Source organism: Amblyomma mixtum, chromosome 7 (assembly GCF_055824585.1).
Source record: "Amblyomma mixtum isolate Tamu chromosome 7, ASM5582458v1, whole genome shotgun sequence".
Lineage (NCBI taxonomy): Eukaryota > Metazoa > Arthropoda > Arachnida > Ixodida > Ixodidae > Amblyomma > Amblyomma mixtum.
This window is the reverse complement of record NC_143018.1, coordinates 106,940,368-106,964,192: the sequence shown is the minus strand read 5'-3', so window position 1 is coordinate 106,964,192 and position 23,825 is coordinate 106,940,368. Positions and strand designations below refer to the sequence as shown.

Genomic DNA, 23,825 nt, shown 5'->3' with positions numbered 1-23,825 from the left:
GTTTCAGTGTTGTTTCTGCGATGCACTGCACCAAGGAACATGGATATGGCAAGTTTGTTGATAGCTAGACTGACTGAAGTGGCTTGGTTGGGTTCACAGTTGGGGAAGCACAGCTGACGAACGGTTGGGTTCCTATTTGAGGACTGGGGAAGCAGAGCTGACAGAACAGTTGGGTTCACGATTAAGGAGTTCGGGAAGCACAACTTATTATAAAAGGGTTTGTGATCGGGAAGTTGTGGAAGTGCAGCTGACCGGAGCAGCGGATCTATTTCTCTGTGGCCCTTAGGGGGGGTGGGATGCAAAATGTTTTTGGAAGGGTGTGAGCACAAGATTGACCCTCAATCCCTTGAGGCGAAAAAAACCAACCGTGGAAAAATTTACAAGTTGCCACTTAAGTCACAAATATGCCACGTCAACACATGCCTAGGCAAGCATCTAATGACCAAAGACAAACCTTGGCACACTACTGATCTATCTGTGGTGTGTCAAGGTCTATGGGGGCTGTGGTGAAACTTGGCTCCCCCTACGTAATAGAGAACCTTGTGCACGCCTCTGTTTGCATGAACAAGCAGGCTGTCTCCAGAAACTTTCAGTGTGATAAAGTCTTATTGTTGAGCGGCTGACAAGCTGGAATTATTGACTTCAACTTCTAAGGGTTTGCGTCAACGTGCCCCGAGAAGAGCATAACATAAAACACTGATTTGGGAAACTCTAGTGCGTGGCTCTTGCACAACGATAACACTTTACCACCCAGCCTAAACTTTGTAGTAGTCCTTTTTGACAAACTGTATATCAGTGGTGTCCCCGACCCCCTTCCTTACCCTGTGTGATCTTTCTTTAGTTCCCGGTTTAAAAGGATCCTCAGGAAAGCACTTTCAAGGTGTGGAGTTATTTTTCAGTGTTATGACTGTATAAAACAATGTAAAGTGTGGAGAGAAAATTATTTTGTGCCTACAGGAGAACAATTTCAAAGTGATATCAATATTTTTTAATATTCTAAAAATTGTGTATGTTCAGAAAATGACTTCTTGTTATTGTGGTTTCCTGCTCATATACAAGCAAAGCAAGGTATAAGGTGGGGTGACAACTGCTTCCTACTGGCTAACGCACTTGATAGCCCGTAATTTCTCTAAAGAAGTGCATCGTCCTTGTACCACCTCTGAAGGTCAAGATGGACATTCGGCATCGTATAGCAGGAGCCCGCGCCTTCCCGCCCAGTGACTTGTTCTTGAGAATTTGCATTAACATGAATGAAATGCACTCAGCATGGAGATTTAAATGAGGCACACCTGTAGGCAGACAAAGGGTATGTTTTGAAGTGAAAAGCTTCACTACGCGGGTCAGAGCCGAGCTTCGCGTGAGCCCAACTGGTGAGTTATGCACATGCATGAAACCGACTGACCTCACGCGCCGCACAGGTGGTCGCGCCTCGCCGACTCTGTCACCTGACCTTTTGGTGCAGCTGTGCGCTACTGCGCATGTGCGTCGCCTCCTCGCTGTCGCTACAACTGCGTGCCATGTCCTCGCACACCATTTGACTTTTCGTTGCAGCCGCGTGTTGCCCGCGTCGCACCCGGCAACCCTCCTCTCCGCATTCCTGCGGGCAGTTTTAACCGCGCCAATTTCCGTCTCCTCCTCCACCTCCGTACAGGCAGTGTGTGGACGGCCGAACGCCTCCACTGTTATCGTGGTGCTCCCAGTGCATTGTGCGCCAACTGCGACAGCCATGACGTCACACCAAGCGTAACTGAAGCTTTTCGCTTGTATATCCAGGCTTAACCAGAGCTGAGCCACTGCCTAATTTTTTCTCATTTATTTCGCTAGCATAAAGGATGGTGCCTTTCTTGGTATCGTTTATCCAGTAGTTTGCCACGGTCTGTGGTCAATGCACAGAAGACAGCAAAAACTGCACAAAAGTTGCAAACCAGCACATTAAATTCAGTGAGAATTATTCACCATCACTTCAGTGAAGAATATGGAGTCCTAATTGAGTGTAAACACAGCAGATCATCAGGAAATTGGTCAACACATTAAGAAATGGAAAATTATCTTGTTCTGTCTATGTATTTTGTGCTAACTTATGGAACTTCGTAATGCAGTATGTATCTCAGTGGCTCAGGTTTCTTCTCGAGGCGTTTCCACTGATTTCACAAGTTTTTTTCGATACATACGAGTTCGGGGAATTTAAAAAGTGCGCGAGAACTGAGTGTGCTGCGCTTTTCCGTTGGCAGATGTGGCAAGCAGTCCGCCGTATTTTCCAGTGGTTTGGCAGCCATGCTGCTGAGAGGACACATTGGTTTTTTTTTTTTCTGTTTGCAAGGGTATGGTTCAATGATGCGACTTGTTTCTTTTGATCTAAAATGTCAGAATTTAAGGAGTTCAAAATCTGTCTCAAATTCTGTTTGAAATTTAACAAAACTGCTGCAGAAACTCATCGTACGCTACAGGAAGCTTTCACAGCTAAATTCATGACCCAAAGCAAGGTGTTTTTGTGGTACAAATGCTTCAAAGATGGCTGAACGTCTGTCGACGGCAATGTGCTTTCCGGACGACTAGCAACAAAGATGACACCGAAAATAATAGAAGTTCATGAGGCTATTATTCTTCTAGATCGTAGGCGAAGTATCCACGACTTCTGTGATATCGTAGGGCATTCATACAGGAGTTTTCTAGACATATGTCCCGAAAAAAATTGAAGAACAACGGCTGGCTCCTCCATAATGACAGTGCGCCTGCTCACACATCACTCATTCAACAGTTCTCGACTTCCAAAAACGTCGCAGTGCTTCCGCACCTGCTTTAGTCACCTGACCTTGCCCCCGTGACTGTTCTTATTGAAAATGACAGTGAGGCTAAAAGTGCATTGGTTTAACGCAAAGAGATCCAGTTTTAATCACAGGAGCTCCTCAATGAACTCTCACTTGGCAACTTCCATGGATGCGTGAAATCATGGGAGAAATACTGGGATCAGTGTACACGTGCTCAAGGCGACTACTTCGAAGGAACTAGTGCAAACTAGGAGTTAAGGGGGCTATCTTTTTTTTTTTTTTTGCAACGGAATTCTCTGATCTATAAGGTAACTCCTCATTCAACCTGTTAAGTGCAAGCCACGAAGAAACTTTCTCCGCAGCCATTATTGTGCTATTGGCTGACTTCTCATGAAGAATAGTTGCACAGTTAATTAGTTCATATACTGCATAGTAAATCTGTCTGTATTCCGGAGCCCAGAAGGCACACGGCAAGCATGAACTGAAACGTGATACTCAAGTGTCAACTATCCTGAAGCCTCATGTACAATTTAGCAGAAGTTTCCAGGTGCGTTGTATTTTATCCTGTACAAAATGCAGCTGCCCAGAAAGAGCACTAAGCTGTTTGATTATATGATCAGTTTCAGAGTACGAGCACATGCAACGTTCAGAATGCAGACCTGGATATTTATGAGTTGTTTTAATGCGATAGCGTTGAGGTGGTCGCGTCTCTGAAAAGCTGGTGTCGGTGGCATTGTCACGCGAAAATGCTGATTGGTCAATTGGGTGATGACGTCACAGCCACATGACCTCGCGTGAGAACTTCAAACAACCCACAACACTCGCATGAAACATGAAGTCACGAGCGGAACGAAAGTGATTAAAACATGACATGTAATGGGGATTATAGGTCGCCACATGTTTCAAATGGTTTTTTATAAATTATTAAGAATTTCCGGCGGGATTCAAACCCATGATCCTTCGGCTACAAGCCATACACATGACTAGGCCACAGAAGGCACACTTGCACAACTTGGGAATAAGTAGCAGTTTACATGTATGTCGTGTGACCTTGCTTGTGAAGTGGTGTCTTACAACTGTACGCTAATGAGTATATGTGTAATGGGAGAAGACCACAGGCCATTACCTCGTCATACCCTGTAGATGGAGCTTAAGCATCCCCCTAATTTCAGTAGTTGTTAAGAACATGCTCATTCATATGTGCTAAGGGTGTTTTTTAATACCACATGTAAAAAGTTACAGGAAAAGGAAATGGTGGTAGTTTCATTTTTCTCTTTACCTGCCACCAAATCAAGTACAACTTCATCTGATTTGTTCATTCTTTTTGTGTTTGATCAGAGATTGAAGCTGGACACCACCTTTTTCCAGAGCAAAAAAACAGGCTTTGTTTGTCCACGCAGTGAGTTGTCGAACTTCACTTTCACCATTCAAGTGCTGAACTTGCAGGATAAAGGATATGGACCACACACAACTGTGCATTGATGTATGATCCTATGTTAACTGCTGGTTAGATGGTTCATTTTTGTTTTCAGAAAATGAAGCAGCACATGACAGAGATGACACGAGAGGGGTAACAGAACAAGTGCTCTGAAAGCTAAACTGATATGTAAGATATATCGTTATTAAGGATATTTTTTGCTTTAATCTTCAACATTTGCCATACTGCCAAAGACTGCCAACCTTTTTACCCTTTCTACGAGTGGAAAGGTGATAGCAATGTGTATACTGGCACCCCATATCCTCAACGTCTCCTGAAACTCTATGGATGTCATACTCATTTGTCAGTAAAGGGATGCTGTGTGTTTCAGTGACATGGCAATGCAATCCCCTGATTGCATGGGCGCAAAAAAGCATGCCTTGCTTTTCACTAACTCATAAGTATGTTTTATATTTATCTTTTATTTATTTATCGTACCCCTCTGGGCCAGAGGCATTACAGAGGAGGAGTAGCAAAAACACAAGAATGAGATTAGAAAAATACAGCAGGGAAACAAATTTAAATAACATCTAAGTAAACAATGCTAGCTATAGCTTCGCAGAACGTCTCGTAATTATTCATGTCGGCAACATCTACGGAAGGATATCTACGGATTCTAGTCACGCGAGGTACGCGGCAAGAATGACTGAGAAAAATATTTGGTGTTACAAGATTCGAAACTGACTTTATGACTATGGTCAGTACGATGGGATACATAAAATGGCGGTGGGATAAGGCGATCGCGCAGTGCAGGGTGATGGTACAACTTATGAAATAATGCAATGCGAGACACTTTGTGATGAAGTGACAGCAATGGAAGAGAAAGACTAGACTTCGTAGTAGTTATGCTAGCTTTCTGATGCTTTCTGTCAGCACTTTGGTCTTGTAAACACTTGTTTCTATCTGCTGATCACTTTGGAGCATTTTATTATGAATTGCATTCCTAACTTGTGTGCATGCCAGTCAGTCAAAGATTTTGAACTAAGGGGAAGGAAGAGAGAATGTGGTGAGGCGAACCAGAAGTTTCGAACAAATTCTTGTCATTCTAAATTTCAAATTTTTCTTTTGTCAGTAACATAGACGGATGCTTCAATGGAGTGTGCGTTTCCATTAGAGGCCACTTGTACGGAGTGCGATTCCTGCGCACAAACCTGTGAGCTGGCGGCTGCAACACTTTCGGTGTTAAAATAGGCAAGCCGCGATGCCAGAACATCCCACACTGATTCTTTCACTGGGGAGGCTACACAGAACTGGGAAGGCCCCAGTCACTTGCTGGTTCTGTACTTGGGCTCATTAGGACTGACACGCCATGGCCTGGTGCATGACTGTCCACATGTGCTTACCATCGTTTCACAGCTTCTTTGGGTGATCACTCCCGTTGGCATCCTTATGCTGTCAGTGACTTGGGGCTTTAGGCAAAGGCAATGTGGGAGATCGGAAGCGGTCAGAGTGGGTGAGAGAACAAACGCGGGTTAATGACATCCTAGTTAAAATCAAGAGGGAGAAGTGGGCTTGGGCAGGGCATGTAATGCGAAGGCACGATAACCGCTGGTCCTTAAGGGTAACGGAGTGGATTCCAAAAGAAGGCGAGCATAGCAGGGGGTGGCAGAAAGTTAAATGGACGGATGAGATTAAGAAATCTGCGGAAATACGGTGTCCGCAACTGGCGAAGGACAGGGTTAATTGGAGAGACATGGGAGAGGGCTCTGCCCTGCAGTAGGCGTAGTCAGGCTGATAATGATGATGATGAATGTGGGAGGACTTCTCGTGCCTATTCTTTTGTGACGGGTGTGGTTGGTTCTCGGCAGTGCTTTCCAGGTAGTATGTGGCTCCCCCTGTGGCTGATGCATTTGACTGTTTGCGTTTATGTTCGAGGCCTTGCGACAGCCGTCATTCTGCCTCTGCCGCTTCTGCAGTAGTTGCCACTTGTACCAAATGAACATTGTTAGCATTGAGCTGTTCAGATAAGCTCACTGCATCCTCTGGCTAGCATCTCCGGCAACATTGGAGATTGTTTTTCACCCATATTGTTTCCCTCCTTCCCTGTGACCAGTGTGAGAGAAACTGAGCAGATCGAGTTGTCACTGATGGTATTGTGTGAACAAGGAGTTCTTTGTAAGCGCTTGTCAATTCGGCTAGGCGGTTCTGGGGTTTGTTCTTGCCACCCTTGCCACATCCCTTCAGAAAATGGCACTTGCTGCACGCCGTGCTTTCAAGTGGACCTCTTTTTGCCAGTTTGTCACGAACAAATCCTCACAGGCCTTGACTCTCGCTGCTGGTCAATGCATTATCCGCGAGTCTGTTCTACACTACTGGAGAGGATTGCCTTGCAATGTTGCAGGCAGGTTTGGTTAATGTAGAGCTTTCTTCTATTTTTTTTTATTTGAGATCGTCTTACGCTGTCAACTTTTCTTCTAGACAATGTGTGTCTAATTTCTCATATTAGTATCGGTTTCCGTATCTTTCAGTGAAGTGTGTCACTGTTTTCCTCTCAGATCCATTCAAATGTATAGGATTAAACACTACCGCAGTGAGCAAGAAATCTCACACTTGGATCACTTTCAAAGCATTAATTCCTTCGGTCCATGGAAACCTTGAAAGCCCTTGGATATGAAAATGTTTTTTGAACTCCTTGAAAGTCTACAATTTTTTTCGTGGTTAATATAGTGACTGTGGGTGGTTGTTTGAAATTATTGTGACAGTCTCTCTGGCCACATAGATTTCGGAATTTTTACTTACTCTCCTCTTCCTCTTTTCTCCTCGTGCTCTCTTCGCTGCTGCCATATTTTTATCCTCTGCTGCATTCTACATTCACACTCCTTCATTTTTCACTCTGACGGTTACGCCGAGGCCGACGACAAGAGACGCCACTCAGCTCACAAACTGGCACTTGAAAGTTGGACTCCAAAAAAAAATTAGTTGACCTCATTGTCAAAATATCTGCAATGGGAAGCTTTGCTTTTTGTCTTAAATTTTACCATTTTTTTTAGAGAAGAGCCGCCGCCGCGGCTCAGTGGTTATGGCACTCGGTTGCTGACCCGAAAGATGTTGGTTCGACCCTGGCAGCGGCGGTCGAATTTCGACGGAGGCGAAATTCCGGAGGCCCATGTACTGTGTGATGTCGGTGCACATTAAAGAACCCCAGGTGGTCGAAATTTCCGGAGTCCTTCACTACGGCATCCATCATAGCCTGATTTGTTTTGGGACATCAAATCCCCAAAACAAACACATTTTTTAGTGAATGTTAAACATGAACGACAACAGAAAGTATGCAACAGCTGCATCTTACCGGTACTCACCTATGGGACAGAAACGCAGAGGCTAACAAAGAGCGTTCAGCTTAAGTTAAGAACAACGCAGCGATCTATGGAAAGAAAATTGATAGGTGTAACATTAAGAGATCGGAAGCGGGCAGAGTAGGTGAGGGAACAAACGTGCGTTAATGACATCTTAGTCAAAATCAAGAGGAAGAAATGGGCTTGGGCAGGGCATGTAATGTGAAGGCATGGTAATCACTGGTCCTTAAGGGTAACGGAGTGGATTCTCGAAGGCAAAACTAGCAGGGTGCGGCAGAAAGTTAGGTGGGTGGATGAGATTAAGAAGTTTGCGGGGATACGGTGGCCGCATCTGGCAAAGAGCAGGGTTAATTGGAAAGACATGGGAGAGGCCTTTGCCCTGCAGTGGGCATAGTCAGGCTGATGATGAGGATGATGAAGCATGGACAAATGCAGTTTCAGAGCAAGTCTCTGGTGTGATTCATCACTTCTCTGCAATTTTTGGCACCACCAATCATATATGCTGTCATCCTTTCAACAGTTCCTTCCTTGTATCCTTACCAACCACGCAGCCATGGCTGCTACTGTAAAAACAGTGCTTAATCTCCCTAGGTACACTAATTACTATCACCTCCTGGACACCCCTTCGTTGAGAGCAACCTTATGGCTGTGTTCTTCGCACTGTTTCACAAAATAAGCAGCAAATGCAAAGCGAATGCGAAAGTCAAAGCAGTTGCTGTTTTACTGAGTATGAGTTTGACACCATTGAAAAGGCAGAAGAAATTGAAAGCAATGCTTACTGACTTGACTGATAAAGCCAGTGCTTACACTGAGAAAGCGGAAACTACCAGTCACCATACTGAGGAAGTGTCAAAATTGACACAGTGGGAAGACAATGAATCGGAACTTTCTGAAACTCATCTGAAACTAGCTGGTAATCCATCAGAGCCAAATGAATTGTGTTTTGTTGTACTCTTGGTTTTGAAGGTTCTACATAGATGCCTGGAAAGGTTGAAAATATTGCGATCAGTGGCTAGTAAACGATGGGATAGCAGCAAAGGCTTCCTAGAACTTGTTGTTTGTATGTTTTAGTGCAACACAGCTGCTCCCTGAGAGACAGTTGAAAACAAGTGCTGAAAGCTACATTTGCAGCATAGTTCTGACACCCTTAAAAATTTATGAAGGAGTCTTCAAATTTTTCTTATTATAAATCTATGTACTGTCTTTAATAATATTTTGCTTTCTTTGTTCTTTGTGCATGATGAACTTGAGGGAGGGGGGCTATATTTGTTACTTTAGTTTTTATTATTCCTGATGCCCTGAGTTGTCAGAGTCTGCAAAATTGCATTTACACTTCCTTTTGCCTACTTTCATCGACCTGGTACAAATGCACTGTAATATTGCAAGCCTTGTGCACTTATTAAAGAGGTCACGGCCTAGCGCACATGAGAACACAGCTATTCATTGCCTACCTGTTGACTAGACCCTCTAGTCCCTATGCTTAGTTATGAGCCCAAGGCCATCGCTTGAGATTATGACTAAATATCAATCTAGTGGAATGGTGGAGTCTTAAACCTTAACATTCAATTGGGCATGTTACTGCAGTCTCAGTGATGGCACCCAAAGGCTTGCTTTCTAAGATGTCATCATTTTAATAGCCAAGTGGGTCCTCAAGTTGCAGCAAATATTACAGTGAGCTGTAAAGCATTCCTTTTCATGGTAGAGCATTTAATCTTCAAAAACAGTGAGCTGATTATGCAAAAATCTCTTTTCTTTCTCTCTCGCAAGGTTCACGGTTTGCAAAGCTCACTGAACGCATGACCCTTCAAGAAAACAGATTTGCAAGCCAAGAGAGCCTCGTGACGGACATACCGTCATTTTCAGCCTCTGCAGCAAGGGTTTCGTCGGCAACTTGTGTGGGAAGTCGACGAAGAAAGCGGGAAGAACCAGCATGTAAAAAACAAGTTTATCAAAGTGAGCGCGAAGTTTCAGTAAAGTTAGCCAAGCTTGACTTAGCCACCCAAGAAGCTTACCTGCAAATTTCTAAGCCTGCCGGTAGAACCAAGCTTGCAGTCAACCAGAGGAGTCAGTCAAGTTGGAAGCCACAATCGGCAGATGATGGCACAAACCGGCACGATGGCTCAGTTCTCACAGCAAGAAACCAACAGCCGTCTTTACCCGACAAAGATCAGAAGGATATTGCTGTTCTTAAGCCAAGCACAAGATCAAGGTCTTCTAAGCAACTTAAACCAGCAGCTCATCAACAGGATGAGCTGATTGTCAAAAGGAACTTGAACTTTGAGGAGGGTGATGACTCGCTTTGGACGGAAAGTGGGGATCACACCTTGCATAGGAGAACATCTCAAGAAGGCATGAGCTCATCTGCAGAAGCAAGCAAGTCGTCAGCAGTGAACAAGGAAAAAGAACTGGCATGCAGTTCCGGGCTGTACAGTAAACCCTCAAAGTTTACAACCTCAACAACACGTAGCCGTAGAGCTGCTGTTAAAAGGCACTCAGGCTCAAAAACGGGAGATGAGGAGTCACAAGGAGATGAAGCTGGGCACAGATCATGCATCAATGAGTTGAGCACGGGCCACCCAGTTGTGGATGATGGGGTGGGCTCGCAGGACGCAGAAGGAGTTGAAGCAAGCCGTGTAGTTTACCCTTTCGTTGACAAGGACAATGGAGCAAAGGCTCGTCGAAGAAAAAAAGAAGTCGTTGAAGAACTTCGCGGTGAAGAAGATGAAGTCGAAGGACAGCAGAGTGGAGACACTGCAAGAATGAAGAAGGAACGAGTAAGACAGAAAAGGTCAAGACTGAGCAAGAGCCCCTACTTCAGAGCAGCAGGCCAGTCTCTAGGCATTACGATTGGTGCCAAGCCCTGGGTGCCACCCAAGTCACCCTACAATCTCATCCAGGAAAAGCTGTACAGGGATCCCTGGAAGGTCTTGATTGCAACCATCTTCCTCAATCGCACCACTGGTAAAGTAAAGTGCTGATGCATCCTTTGACTGCTTTGTGTGTCTGCATGAAGTGTATTATGCCTGATGACACCACAGCACTAAGACTGTCCATTCAGGTTTGCTTTCCAAGCGTGAGATGGGAGAGCACTCCATGAAAAAAAATGAATGAAATGGAAGAAGTTAATTAATGTGTGCACATAGAGCTTGAGCCATATAAAGGAAGGTGTTTTTTTGTATGCAAAGCTAAAATGTGTGTATAACACTGGTAGGAAAACATAACTGGGGGGAGGGGAATTCACTTCTACATTCAATAGAGCACAAAGAGTAATAATTCATGACTTAATACTACCTCCAAAGTCCGGACATAAGTATAATTCTGCAATGCACACCTTTACATTACTATGTAGAGCTCTCGGAAGGCAATAGTAGTTTTTGTATAGCACAACAGCTTCTATTCAGCATATATCAGTTATTACCTACAATTTCTGATTTCGTATTCAGGTTTTAAGAAACACTGTACATGCAGTGGAAGGTTGCAGTGCAGTGTGCTATTCAGCTGGAATCAAGCACAGACGTTGCCTGTGAATGGACCACAATGTTTCTTCTTTCTATATCCATTTATAGCGGGCAACCTAATTGTGCAATTTATGTGCCCGTAATTAAGAACTCTCAGAAATTATAATATATATCAATTGTTTGCACATCGACATCACATTATGGATGCTAGAGAAATGGCATGTTGCATCATTTGCATTTGAACTCTGCTTTGTAGCATAAGTTTGCTCATAGTTGTAGTTGTTTTAGTTGCAATGGAAAGCCAGCATGTGATGAAGAAAAGATCCCAGACTTTTCACACTCTGCCGAGGCGAAGAAGTGACAGTGATGACTGTCCTTAATCGAGTAATGCCAGGATATCTCGTGTCACGTGCAATGCAAAATGAGCAGTGAGCAAAATTTCATAATGGGACAGTCTGCGCCTTGCATGTCAGGTCGGGTGAACTTCCCTTTGTGTGAATGCAGGCAAGGCGGCCATTCCTGTCCTGTGGCAGTTTCTGGCCCTCTACCCAACTGCGCAGGCCGCCATCGAAGCAGACGCAGACGAGATTGCCGAGCTGTTGCAACCGCTTGGGTTGCACAGGAAGCGCGCGGCCATCATACAGAAGTTTTCTGGTCAGCCACCCTTGTTTTGTTGATTTTGACTCGTGCATATTTATCATTGCCTTTTTTTCCGATAGCCGGTGTATAGGCTGTGTAAGCACAGAGAATAATTACGTTAGGGTGGATTTTCTTCTGTGCTCCAAGATTGGTTTCTTTTGAGACATCATAGCTAGCAAGCTTGATTGATGATAGCAAATTTTGCTGAAAGGGAGTTGCATACTTCATGTTCCTTTTGGTGCTCGACTGCTGACCCGAAAGACGCGGGTTCGATCCCGGCCGCGGCGGTTGAATTTCCATGGAGGCAAAATTCTAGAGGCCCGTGTACTGTGCGATGTCAGTGCACGTTAAAGAACCCCAGGTGGTCGAAATTTCCGGAGCCCTTCACTACGGCGTCTCTCAGAGCTTCAGTCGCTTTGGACGTTAAACCCTATAAACCAAACCAAACCCTTTTACTGCTCTTGCTGCTGTTTTCTTCATGTTAGGTGTTTGTTTCACATTATTTACATGTGTACCAAGGCATGCTTTGCTTATGGCTACCCTGTCTTCATGCTGCATCATGACATTCGCAGAAAAGCTGTCATACCAAAAAAGCTGCCTTTGTGGCATCAAAATTCCCAATCTTCATAAATTAAAATTTCAAGTAGGAGGAACTCAGAAGAGTGGCATTTACTTTGACACATCAATTTGACAGCCTGTAACAAGGTTCTGCTGCTATTAGTCACTAGTGTTCTCTGAAATAAAAAAACAAGCTAATCTCGTTTTACTGCTGTTGTTGTTACAGGATTTTTTTTTTTTTCAAAGCGCAGTTCTTAGCGCCCATTCGTAGGTTGATCCACGTCGCCACCACAGCCATCGGTATAACCGAGAGAACGAGAGTACCGCCGCTCGCTCATAGATGGCGCCACAGTGGTGTGCATCGTGCACACTGTCGCCCATCACCACTGCATGAGCGGATGTAGGGTGGCTAGAGGAGGGGAGGTCCGTCTGCAGCGGCATCCACACCTACGCACTGCCTTTTCGCAGTCACGCCACACTCCGCTCTGCTGGCAGGCAGTGCTGTGAAATGTGCTCACGCGATAGATTATTCGCATCAGCCACGCTACGCACATCTGTAACTGTGTACGCATGCAAGTATCTCAAATTCTTTACATCAGTTTATCGTAAAATCAAAACACCTACACAGCTGTGCTCAAATTTCGCATTGCGAAGTATCGTAATCGTCCTAAGAATGTTTTTGCACTGCCATTATTGACTGCATTATGAGAATATTGGCTTCAACTGGCATGGTTTTCGTGCAGAGGAGTACCTGACCAAGGAGTGGCGGTATCCAAATGAGCTGCATGGCATCGGCAAGTACGGAAACGACTCGTATCGCATCTTCTGTGTCAACGAGTGGAGAAAGGTGAGACAGAAATTGAAGCAGCTTTTGCTGTTTCACAAGTAAGGATGCATAGCTCCTGACACTTTGTAAGGTATGAGTGAATGGAGTGCTTTAAGTGAAACATCAGTTTTCTTGTCCTGCTTTTTTTTTTTTTTGACAAACGTGGCATGAGATTATGGTGGACATACATCTTGCCTCATATTGTAACAACCCTTCACTGCAGTATCGAATAAACAGAGATTCATAATTTTATTTTTGCCCTGAAAATTGCATAACACAGACTGAAGTGTCATCTTGCCATGAAACCTTGCCATTATCTGTGTATCCCACCACATGACCATATTCCATTAAGCTGTTATTGAATTATTGTTAAATGCACAGTTTTTTCTTTCAGGGGTGTTTGTCATATTTCATTTTAGTTTACTTTCTCACTAGTGGCATGCTGTTCAATAAAAGGCAACATTATCTTGACATCGCTGATGTTGTGCCTTTAGCTTTTGTCACTAGATACCACCACGGTGTTTTACATTTGTTGGATGAGGCGGTGACCACGGTCCATTGAAACATTCGTCGACAAGCACGTCAGTGTGCCATAACAGCTGTGGGCATGGAAACTCAAATAGACACTATTCTACACTGAAGCTCTCTAATTGCTGTTTAGCTGGTGAGATTTATATTTGTTTTTGGTACATCACTTATTTGCTGGCATGCAATAGCAATCACGCTTGCTTATCATGGTTTCCAGCATCAGGACACATAAAAACAGGTGCATCCACTGATTAAAAAGTTCTAGCTAAATATCTTCTATGGTGTTTATAACAAAACTGTTGTGGAATCGAGAACCCTAGACAGTAGGTGGTCCATTTCACCAAAAAAAAAAAAAAAAACTTGCTTAGAATTCGCTTGTTGGTCCCTTTAATATGAGTCATTTTTACTGAGCTGCCGCAGTGGCTTAGTGGTTGTGGCGCTCAGCTGCTGACCCGAAAGACGCAGGTTCGATCCCGGCCGTGGCAGTCGAATCTTGATGGAGTTGAATTTCTAGAGGCCCGTGTACTGTGTGATGTCAGCGCACATTAAAAAACCCCAGGTGGTCGAAATTTCCGAAGCCCTTCACAACGGCGTCCCTCATAGCCTGAGTCACTTTGGGATGTTAAATCCCAATAAACCAAACTAAACCAAACCATTTTTACTGAAGTCCACTCAGACAAACAGGAGCTATGTTTTGGCAAGCACCTCAGCCTGACAGCACAAGCCTCTATTATCTTTACTTTGTTGCCCTTTCAGTAACTAAGCATAGTTTGGTTTCAGCACAAGTCAGGTAAGCCTGTAAAGGTGCCTTTCAACACATTCCTCAGTCCTTTTCTTACCTGTTTCACTGCCTGTCCTGTTTTCAGAGGCTTCATTGCAACAGAAGGGATCCTTACTTGGTTAGCAAAATAATATACTATCAGTACCAATGCTGGCTTTCCTTTACTAGAGTAAAAGATTTGTTCAGAGAGTGTAACATATGACTGGTCAAACAGTTGGAGTGCTACACATGCCATGCTGTGTTTGCTGCTGTACACCATGCATTGTTTCATTCTAGAAACATTGAGGATAGAAGGAAAGCATTGAAAACAAAGACCAAGAGTTGTCAGCACATCTTTCATCAGCTCACACTGGTGAGAGCTGATAGTATTCTAAAGATGGCCCAGATTTATGCTGCTATGTATATACTGCAAGAGATGCCTGAAAAGGGAATTCATTTCAAGGACCTGTTGATATTTGCTCAACAATGGCATTGTTGTGTGTGTGTGTGTGTGGTTGTGTGTGTGTACGCGCGCGCGTGTGCGTGCATGCGTGTAGTCTAAAGATGGCCCAGATTTATGCTGCTATGTATATACTGCAAGAGATGCCTGAAAAGGGAATTCATTTCAAGGACCTGTTGATATTTGCTCAACAATGGCATTGTTGTGTGTGTGTGTGTGTGGTTGTGTGTGTGTACGCGCGCGCGTGTGCGTGCATGCGTGTAGTCTAAAGATGGCCCAGATTTATGCTGCTATGTATATACTGCAAGAGATGCCTGAAAAGGGAATTCATTTCAAGGACCTGTTGATATTTGCTCAACAATGGCATTGTTGTGTGTGTGTGTGTGTGGTTGTGTGTGTGTACGCGCGCGCGTGTGCGTGCATGCGTGTAGTCTAAAGATGGCCCAGATTTATGCTGCTATGTATATACTGCAAGAGATGCCTGAAAAGGGAATTCATTTCAAGGACCTGTTGATATTTGCTCAACAATGGCATTGTTGTGTGTGTGTGTGTGTGGTTGTGTGTGTGTACGCGCGCGCGTGTGCGTGCATGCGTGTAGTCTAAAGATGGCCCAGATTTATGCTGCTATGTATATACTGCAAGAGATGCCTGAAAAGGGAATTCATTTCAAGGACCTGTTGATATTTGCTCAACAATGGCATTGTTGTGTGTGTGTGTGTGTGTGTGGTTGTGTGTGTGTACGCGCGCGCGTGTGCGTGCATGCGTGTAGTCTAAAGATGGCCCAGATTTATGCTGCTATGTATATACTGCAAGAGATGCCTGAAAAGGGAATTCATTTCAAGGACCTGTTGATATTTGCTCAACAATGGCATTGTTGTGTGTGTGTGTGTGTGTGTGTGTGTGTGTGTGGTTGTGTGTGTGTACGCGCGCGCGTGTGCGTGCATGCGTGTAGTCTAAAGATGGCCCAGATTTATGCTGCTATGTATATACTGCAAGAGATGCCTGAAAAGGGAATTCATTTCAAGGACCTGTTGATATTTGCTCAACAATGGCATTGTTGTGTGTGTGTGTGTGTGTGTGTGGTTGTGTGTGTGTACGCGCGCGCGTGTGCGTGCATGCGTGTAGTCTAAAGATGGCCCAGATTTATGCTGCTATGTATATACTGCAAGAGATGCCTGAAAAGGGAATTCATTTCAAGGACCTGTTGATATTTGCTCAACAATGGCATTGTTGTGTGTGTGTGTGTGTGTGTGTGGTTGTGTGTGTGTACGCGCGCGCGTGTGCGTGCATGCGTGTAGTCTAAAGATGGCCCAGATTTATGCTGCTATGTATATACTGCAAGAGATGCCTGAAAAGGGAATTCATTTCAAGGACCTGTTGATATTTGCTCAACAATGGCATTGTTGTGTGTGTGTGTGGTTGTGTGTGTGTACGCGCGCGCGTGTGCGTGCATGCGTGTAGTCTAAAGATGGCCCAGATTTATGCTGCTATGTATATACTGCAAGAGATGCCTGAAAAGGGAATTCATTTCAAGGACCTGTTGATATTTGCTCAACAATGGCATTGTTGTGTGTGTGTGTGTGTGTGTGGTTGTGTGTGTGTACGCGCGCGCGTGTGCGTGCATGCGTGTAGTCTAAAGATGGCCCAGATTTATGCTGCTATGTATATACTGCAAGAGATGCCTGAAAAGGGAATTCATTTCAAGGACCTGTTGATATTTGCTCAACAATGGCGTTGTGTGTGTGTGTGTGTGGTTGTGTGTGTGTACGCGCGCGCGTGTGCGTGCATGCGTGTAGTCTAAAGATGGCCCAGATTTATGCTGCTATGTATATACTGCAAGAGATGCCTGAAAAGGGAATTCATTTCAAGGACCTGTTGATATTTGCTCAACAATGGCATTGTTGTGTGTGTGTGTGTGTGGTTGTGTGTGTGTACGCGCGCGCGTGTGCGTGCATGCGTGTAGTCTAAAGATGGCCCAGATTTATGCTGCTATGTATATACTGCAAGAGATGCCTGAAAAGGGAATTCATTTCAAGGACCTGTTGATATTTGCTCAACAATGGCATTGTTGTGTGTGTGTGTGTGTGGTTGTGTGTGTGTACGCGCGCGCGTGTGCGTGCATGCGTGTAGTCTAAAGATGGCCCAGATTTATGCTGCTATGTATATACTGCAAGAGATGCCTGAAAAGGGAATTCATTTCAAGGACCTGTTGATATTTGCTCAACAATGGCATTGTTGTGTGTGTGTGTGTGTGTGTGGTTGTGTGTGTGTACGCGCGCGCGTGTGCGTGCATGCGTGTAGTCTAAAGATGGCCCAGATTTATGCTGCTATGTATATACTGCAAGAGATGCCTGAAAAGGGAATTCATTTCAAGGACCTGTTGATATTTGCTCAACAATGGCATTGTTGTGTGTGTGTGTGTGTGGTTGTGTGTGTGTACGCGCGCGCGTGTGCGTGCATGCGTGTAGTCTAAAGATGGCCCAGATTTATGCTGCTATGTATATACTGCAAGAGATGCCTGAAAAGGGAATTCATTTCAAGGACCTGTTGATATTTGCTCAACAATGGCATTGTTGTGTGTGTGTGTGTGTGGTTGTGTGTGTGTACGCGCGCGCGTGTGCGTGCATGCGTGTAGTCTAAAGATGGCCCAGATTTATGCTGCTATGTATATACTGCAAGAGATGCCTGAAAAGGGAATTCATTTCAAGGACCTGTTGATATTTGCTCAACAATGGCATTGTTGTGTGTGTGTGTGTGTGGTTGTGTGTGTGTACGCGCGCGCGTGTGCGTGCATGCGTGTAGTCTAAAGATGGCCCAGATTTATGCTGCTATGTATATACTGCAAGAGATGCCTGAAAAGGGAATTCATTTCAAGGACCTGTTGATATTTGCTCAACAATGGCATTGTTGTGTGTGTGTGTGTGTGGTTGTGTGTGTGTACGCGCGCGCGTGTGCGTGCATGCGTGTAGTCTAAAGATGGCCCAGATTTATGCTGCTATGTATATACTGCAAGAGATGCCTGAAAAGGGAATTCATTTCAAGGACCTGTTGATATTTGCTCAACAATGGCATTGTTGTGTGTGTGTGTGTGTGTGTGGTTGTGTGTGTGTACGCGCGCGCGTGTGCGTGCATGCGTGTAGTCTAAAGATGGCCCAGATTTATGCTGCTATGTATATACTGCAAGAGATGCCTGAAAAGGGAATTCATTTCAAGGACCTGTTGATATTTGCTCAACAATGGCATTGTTGTGTGTGTGTGTGTGTGGTTGTGTGTGTGTACGCGCGCGCGTGTGCGTGCATGCGTGTAGTCTAAAGATGGCCCAGATTTATGCTGCTATGTATATACTGCAAGAGATGCCTGAAAAGGGAATTCATTTCAAGGACCTGTTGATATTTGCTCAACAATGGCATTGTTGTGTGTGTGTGTGTGTGGTTGTGTGTGTGTACGCGCGCGCGTGTGCGTGCATGCGTGTAGTCTAAAGATGGCCCAGATTTATGCTGCTATGTATATACTGCAAGAGATGCCTGAAAAGGGAATTCATTTCAAGGACCTGTTGATATTTGCTCAACAATGGCATTGTTGTGTGTGTGTGTGTGTGTGTGTGTGTGGTTGTGTGTGTGTACGCGCGCGCGTGTGCGTGCATGCGTGTAGTCTAAAGATGGCCCAGATTTATGCTGCTATGTATATACTGCAAGAGATGCCTGAAAAGGGAATTCATTTCAAGGACCTGTTGATATTTGCTCAACAATGGCATTGTTGTGTGTGTGTGTGTGTGTGTGTGGTTGTGTGTGTGTACGCGCGCGCGTGTGCGTGCATGCGTGTAGTCTAAAGATGGCCCAGATTTATGCTGCTATGTATATACTGCAAGAGATGCCTGAAAAGGGAATTCATTTCAAGGACCTGTTGATATTTGCTCAACAATGGCATTGTTGTGTGTGTGTGTGTGTGTGTGTGTGTGTGTGTGTGGTTGTGTGTGTGTACGCGCGCGCGTGTGCGTGCATGCGTGTAGTCTAAAGATGGCCCAGATTTATGCTGCTATGTATATACTGCAAGAGATGCCTGAAAAGGGAATTCATTTCAAGGACCTGTTGATATTTGCTCAACAATGGCATTGTTGTGTGTGTGTGTGTGTGTGTGTGTGTGGTTGTGTGTGTGTACGCGCGCGCGTGTGCGTGCATGCGTGTAGTCTAAAGATGGCCCAGATTTATGCTGCTATGTATATACTGCAAGAGATGCCTGAAAAGGGAATTCATTTCAAGGACCTGTTGATATTTGCTCAACAATGGCATTGTTGTGTGTGTGTGTGTGTGTGTGTGGTTGTGTGTGTGTACGCGCGCGCGTGTGCGTGCATGCGTGTAGTCTAAAGATGGCCCAGATTTATGCTGCTATGTATATACTGCAAGAGATGCCTGAAAAGGGAATTCATTTCAAGGACCTGTTGATATTTGCTCAACAATGGCATTGTTGTGTGTGTGTGTGTGTGTGGTTGTGTGTGTGTACGCGCGCGCGTGTGCGTGCATGCGTGTAGTCTAAAGATGGCCCAGATTTATGCTGCTATGTATATACTGCAAGAGATGCCTGAAAAGGGAATTCATTTCAAGGACCTGTTGATATTTGCTCAACAATGGCATTGTTGTGTGTGTGTGTGTGTGTGTGTGGTTGTGTGTGTGTACGCGCGCGCGTGTGCGTGCATGCGTGTAGTCTAAAGATGGCCCAGATTTATGCTGCTATGTATATACTGCAAGAGATGCCTGAAAAGGGAATTCATTTCAAGGACCTGTTGATATTTGCTCAACAATGGCATTGTTGTGTGTGTGTGTGTGTGTGTGGTTGTGTGTGTGTACGCGCGCGCGTGTGCGTGCATGCGTGTAGTCTAAAGATGGCCCAGATTTATGCTGCTATGTATATACTGCAAGAGATGCCTGAAAAGGGAATTCATTTCAAGGACCTGTTGATATTTGCTCAACAATGGCATTGTTGTGTGTGTGTGTGTGTGTGTGTGTGTGGTTGTGTGTGTGTACGCGCGCGCGTGTGCGTGCATGCGTGTAGTCTAAAGATGGCCCAGATTTATGCTGCTATGTATATACTGCAAGAGATGCCTGAAAAGGGAATTCATTTCAAGGACCTGTTGATATTTGCTCAACAATGGCATTGTTGTGTGTGTGTGTGTGTGTGTGTGGTTGTGTGTGTGTACGCGCGCGCGTGTGCGTGCATGCGTGTAGTCTAAAGATGGCCCAGATTTATGCTGCTATGTATATACTGCAAGAGATGCCTGAAAAGGGAATTCATTTCAAGGACCTGTTGATATTTGCTCAACAATGGCATTGTTGTGTGTGTGTGTGTGTGTGTGTGGTTGTGTGTGTGTACGCGCGCGCGTGTGCGTGCATGCGTGTAGTCTAAAGATGGCCCAGATTTATGCTGCTATGTATATACTGCAAGAGATGCCTGAAAAGGGAATTCATTTCAAGGACCTGTTGATATTTGCTCAACAATGGCATTGTTGTGTGTGTGTGTGTGTGTTTGTGTGTGTGTACGCGCGCGCGTGTGCGTGCATGCGTGTAGTCTAAAGATGGCCCAGATTTATGCTGCTATGTATATACTGCAAGAGATGCCTGAAAAGGGAATTCATTTCAAGGACCTGTTGGTATTTGCTCAACAATGGCTTCGTTGTGTGTGTGTTGTGTGTGTGTGTGTGTGCGTGCGTGCGTGCGTGAGCGCGCGCATGTGGGTATGCATGCATGCGTACATCTCTGTGTGTGTTAGAGAGACAAGGTGGGAGAGATTGCGACATGCCGTCCGCTTGCCCTTCCACGCTGGCTCAAGCCATTCCTTGCCCCTTCTCAGGTGAAGCCCAATGACCACATGCTTAACAAGTACCACGACTGGCTGAAAACGCAAAGCCTGGATTGAGCTCCACATTCAGCCCAAAAAAAAAGTCCTCAGCCATGGGTGTTTGCTGTGGCAACCACACAGAAGAAAACCTTCTGCAAAGAAAGCAAAGCACCGCAGTACGACGGAAGCCAGGAAGGCATTTGCAGCATATTTCTTTTTTTTTTTTGTGTGTGTGTGTGTGTGTGAATGCCATTGTTTCACAGTTTTTGTGGTTTTAATAGGTTTTTAAGTTTTAGAATTTATCTTGTTGTACAGTCATGTCACTCAGTTGATTGTACAGTCGGGGACAAAAGTCTCTGGACCACGTGTTCCTCAAACGAAGCTTGTAACTCTACTATCAGACAGCGGCTGGAGACAGCACTTGTGGAGATGGAAGAACAAAAATTTAACTTTTACCTCCGCAAGTGTGGTCTCCAGCTGCCAACTATTAGCAGAGCTATAGGCTTCGTTAGAGGAACACGTGGTCCGGAGACTTTTGTTCCCGGCTGTACGCCCATCTCGCATTATCCCACGAAGTCACTATGCTCTAAAACCTGAGGCACATGCCATTATCTTTGCAACCTTGCTTCAGTTGAGATCTCTTGTTTAGCTTTGATAAAGGACTTCGCCGTCTAATTGAATGAAAAATCATGTACTCTCAAAAACAGAGAATGTACATGTCTGTTTTAATTCTGGAAATTTTTTAGTTCTCTGTGCTTTGTACTGAGACAGCTATTATTCGTAGTTAAGGCACCTTGTGCGAAATTGCATTTTGAACCTCATTACACTTTCTGCTGCCAGTGCAGATTTGTTTTCATGAACATTTCCTGGGACATAGTAATGCATAGCCTACTTGCTTTGACATCCTAATTTTCTATTAGTATCAGTAATTAATTAAATATGCAGTTCATTTTTTGTAAAATTTCTTTTACCTTTTTAGCTATTCAGTGAGCTCCAGAATTGTACTGCTTGATTAAACTATAATCAATTGCTGTCTTTTCATTTTATGCACGTGGAATTGGTTTGCACTGGAGAACGAGTTTGAGCAGCAGTTTTGAAAATGTGATTAATTCGCACATTTGGGCAAAGGAATTAATTCTTCAATTTCTTTCCTTTTGCTTGCTCTGGCTTGCAAAGATTAACTTTACGCGTTTCCTTGAAGCAGGAACCATTGATGCGTGATGATGCCATTAACAACGGAAAAGTTAGCTTTTTGAGTTAGGAGAGCACTTTTTTCTACATAGCATTGTAAGCAGTTTAGCGCTTCAGAATACAGCTAAGACACGCTAACTTGTAGACTAGGTAACTATTGAGTAGTTAACTTTTCAAGTATTACTGTTCGTCTCCTTATTTATTGAGAGGCATGTAGCCCACCGTAAGGAATATCTATATTAGTTTTTAGAATTTCGAAAACCCAGTTACCGTCGGTGCTATGGACCCAGCAAATTTTGGCTATTTCGACAGGTTACACGTGCTTGAGGGGTTGCTTTGCCTGCAAGCTTTTCAAAAGTGCATTTACTTTGGCGTGATGTAGGTAAAATTTGTTGGGCCACAATTGTTGGGTAACTACATTACCGAAATTCTAAAAACTGATATGGATATTACTTACGGTTGGCTGTGCACCTCTAAATAAATAAGGAGACTAACAGTAATGGCTAAGCAGTTAACCAGCCTACTAGTTAGCACGTCTGATGTGCTTCACCGCTGGCAACGTTATGCCAAAAGAAGCGCTCTTCTAACTAGAAAAGCTTGTCTTTAAAAACTGCGGAACAACTTAGGTGTAACACGTGGTATTGATACAATATACTGCTGAGCACAACTGAACACCAACTAGATGTCAGTTTATAGTGTTTTTAGAATTTCTTCTTTTCTCTCTCTTGTGCAAAGGTGCAGTTTGAGCAACACGGTTGGCAGTTTTCATACTGTTTATGGGGTACTGTGCAGAGCAAAAATAAAAAAGACATACTCGCGCAGTCAAGTTCTACCATGGACCAAGCAGCAGTCTGTATTTCTTGTATTCTGTAATGTTCAAGGAAAACAGGATTACCAAGTGGTAATCACCTCTGCTTGCTGAGTGTTGCTCTTGTAGGCACGAGGCTTCATCACAGTGCATTTACAGTGGCTTCTTTTGTTTCATGCTTTTAGTGTGCTCGCATTGGTGACCTGTGCAGCAAGGATGTTTAGGCTGATATCTTTGTGCCTTCAGGCATTTCTGCCCTCAAACAATGTTTTTATCACTCCTTATGCATCATATCTTAATGAAAATTCTTTTGTGGGAGTGGGAACTGCCTTTGAAGCTTCAAATGCGAAACACCATGCTGTTCATAGTGCAGAGCAGAGGCAAACACAAATTCAAAGCACAGAGCACTGCTGCAAATGTGTTATTGTTAAATACTGTCACAATCAGGCATTTTCTGTGTGCCCTTGGAGTTTTAGTGCTTCACCTGTTGTTTCTTGCGTCCATCATAAACTGAAGTCATTCTTCATTCTGAGAGAACAGATTATCGACAAAATTTTTTTGCATTTGACATACAGGGTGTTCCGCAATTAAACACACGGCGCCGTAGATTGCTTCTCTCAGCTAAACTGGTGAATTGTTCGAGCTCAAATCTCGCGCAAAAAGGGCATTTGGTCGGCAGAATTGTTTTATGCTGCATTTGTTTGGAGTATTTGCATGAATGAATAAAAAAAAAAAGTCGGATATTCGCATCGTCTGCGGTGACGACGAAACGGAACAGTACAAGCCGTTATCTGAGTGATTGCACCGGTGGTGCCATCTCATGTGGATATTCGGCAAAGGAGGGAGTTGTCTTGCGGCGGGTTTGAAGATGTTTCTTCACTAAAGACTTAAAATTTGTTGGAGTTGTGGGCAAACAAAGTTTTTTGTGATCATTGATAAAGCAGTTTAAAAACCTCCCACAGAACACCCCCCTCACCCCCCATCCCCCCTCTTTTACAAGATGGCGCTACCGGTGAAATTGCTGAGATAATGGCTTGTTTTGCTTCGTCATCACCACAGACGATGCGAATATCCAATTTTTTTTTATTCATTCAGGCAAGTACCTCAAGCAAATGTAGCACAAAACATTTCTGCCAACCAAATGCCATTTCTGTGCGAAATTTGATCTCGAACAAGTTGACAGTTTAGCTGATAGAAGCAATTTGATGGCATGCGCTTAATTGC

General features: G+C 44.3%; 1 protein-coding gene across 1 annotated transcript; it reads left to right on the top strand.

Moving 5' to 3' along the window:
- Window positions 1-1,461: 1,461 nt before the first annotated feature.
- LOC149337131 (uncharacterized) lies at window positions 1,462-21,064 on the top strand. Its single transcript, XM_089553344.1, has 6 exons — window positions 1,462-1,743; window positions 4,107-4,167; window positions 9,309-10,502; window positions 11,504-11,653; window positions 12,940-13,043; window positions 20,615-21,064. Exons 3-6 carry the CDS (start codon window positions 9,338-9,340, stop codon window positions 20,678-20,680), a joined length of 1,485 nt encoding a protein of 494 aa, XP_089409470.1. The 5' UTR covers window positions 1,462-1,743; window positions 4,107-4,167; window positions 9,309-9,337; the 3' UTR covers window positions 20,681-21,064.
- The last annotated feature ends 2,761 nt before the right edge of the window (window positions 21,065-23,825 follow it).

Excerpts from the sequence above, each read along its gene's own strand:
- LOC149337131 (XM_089553344.1), top strand. The coding sequence starts at position 9,338 with ATGACCCTTCAAGAAAACAGATTTGCAAGCCAAGAGAGCCTCGTGACG. Across the intron at positions 10,503-11,503 it reads CTTCCTCAATCGCACCACTG|GCAAGGCGGCCATTCCTGTC; the intron begins GTAAAGTAAAGT and ends GTGTGAATGCAG. Across the intron at positions 11,654-12,939 it reads CATCATACAGAAGTTTTCTG|AGGAGTACCTGACCAAGGAG; the intron begins GTCAGCCACCCT and ends GTTTTCGTGCAG.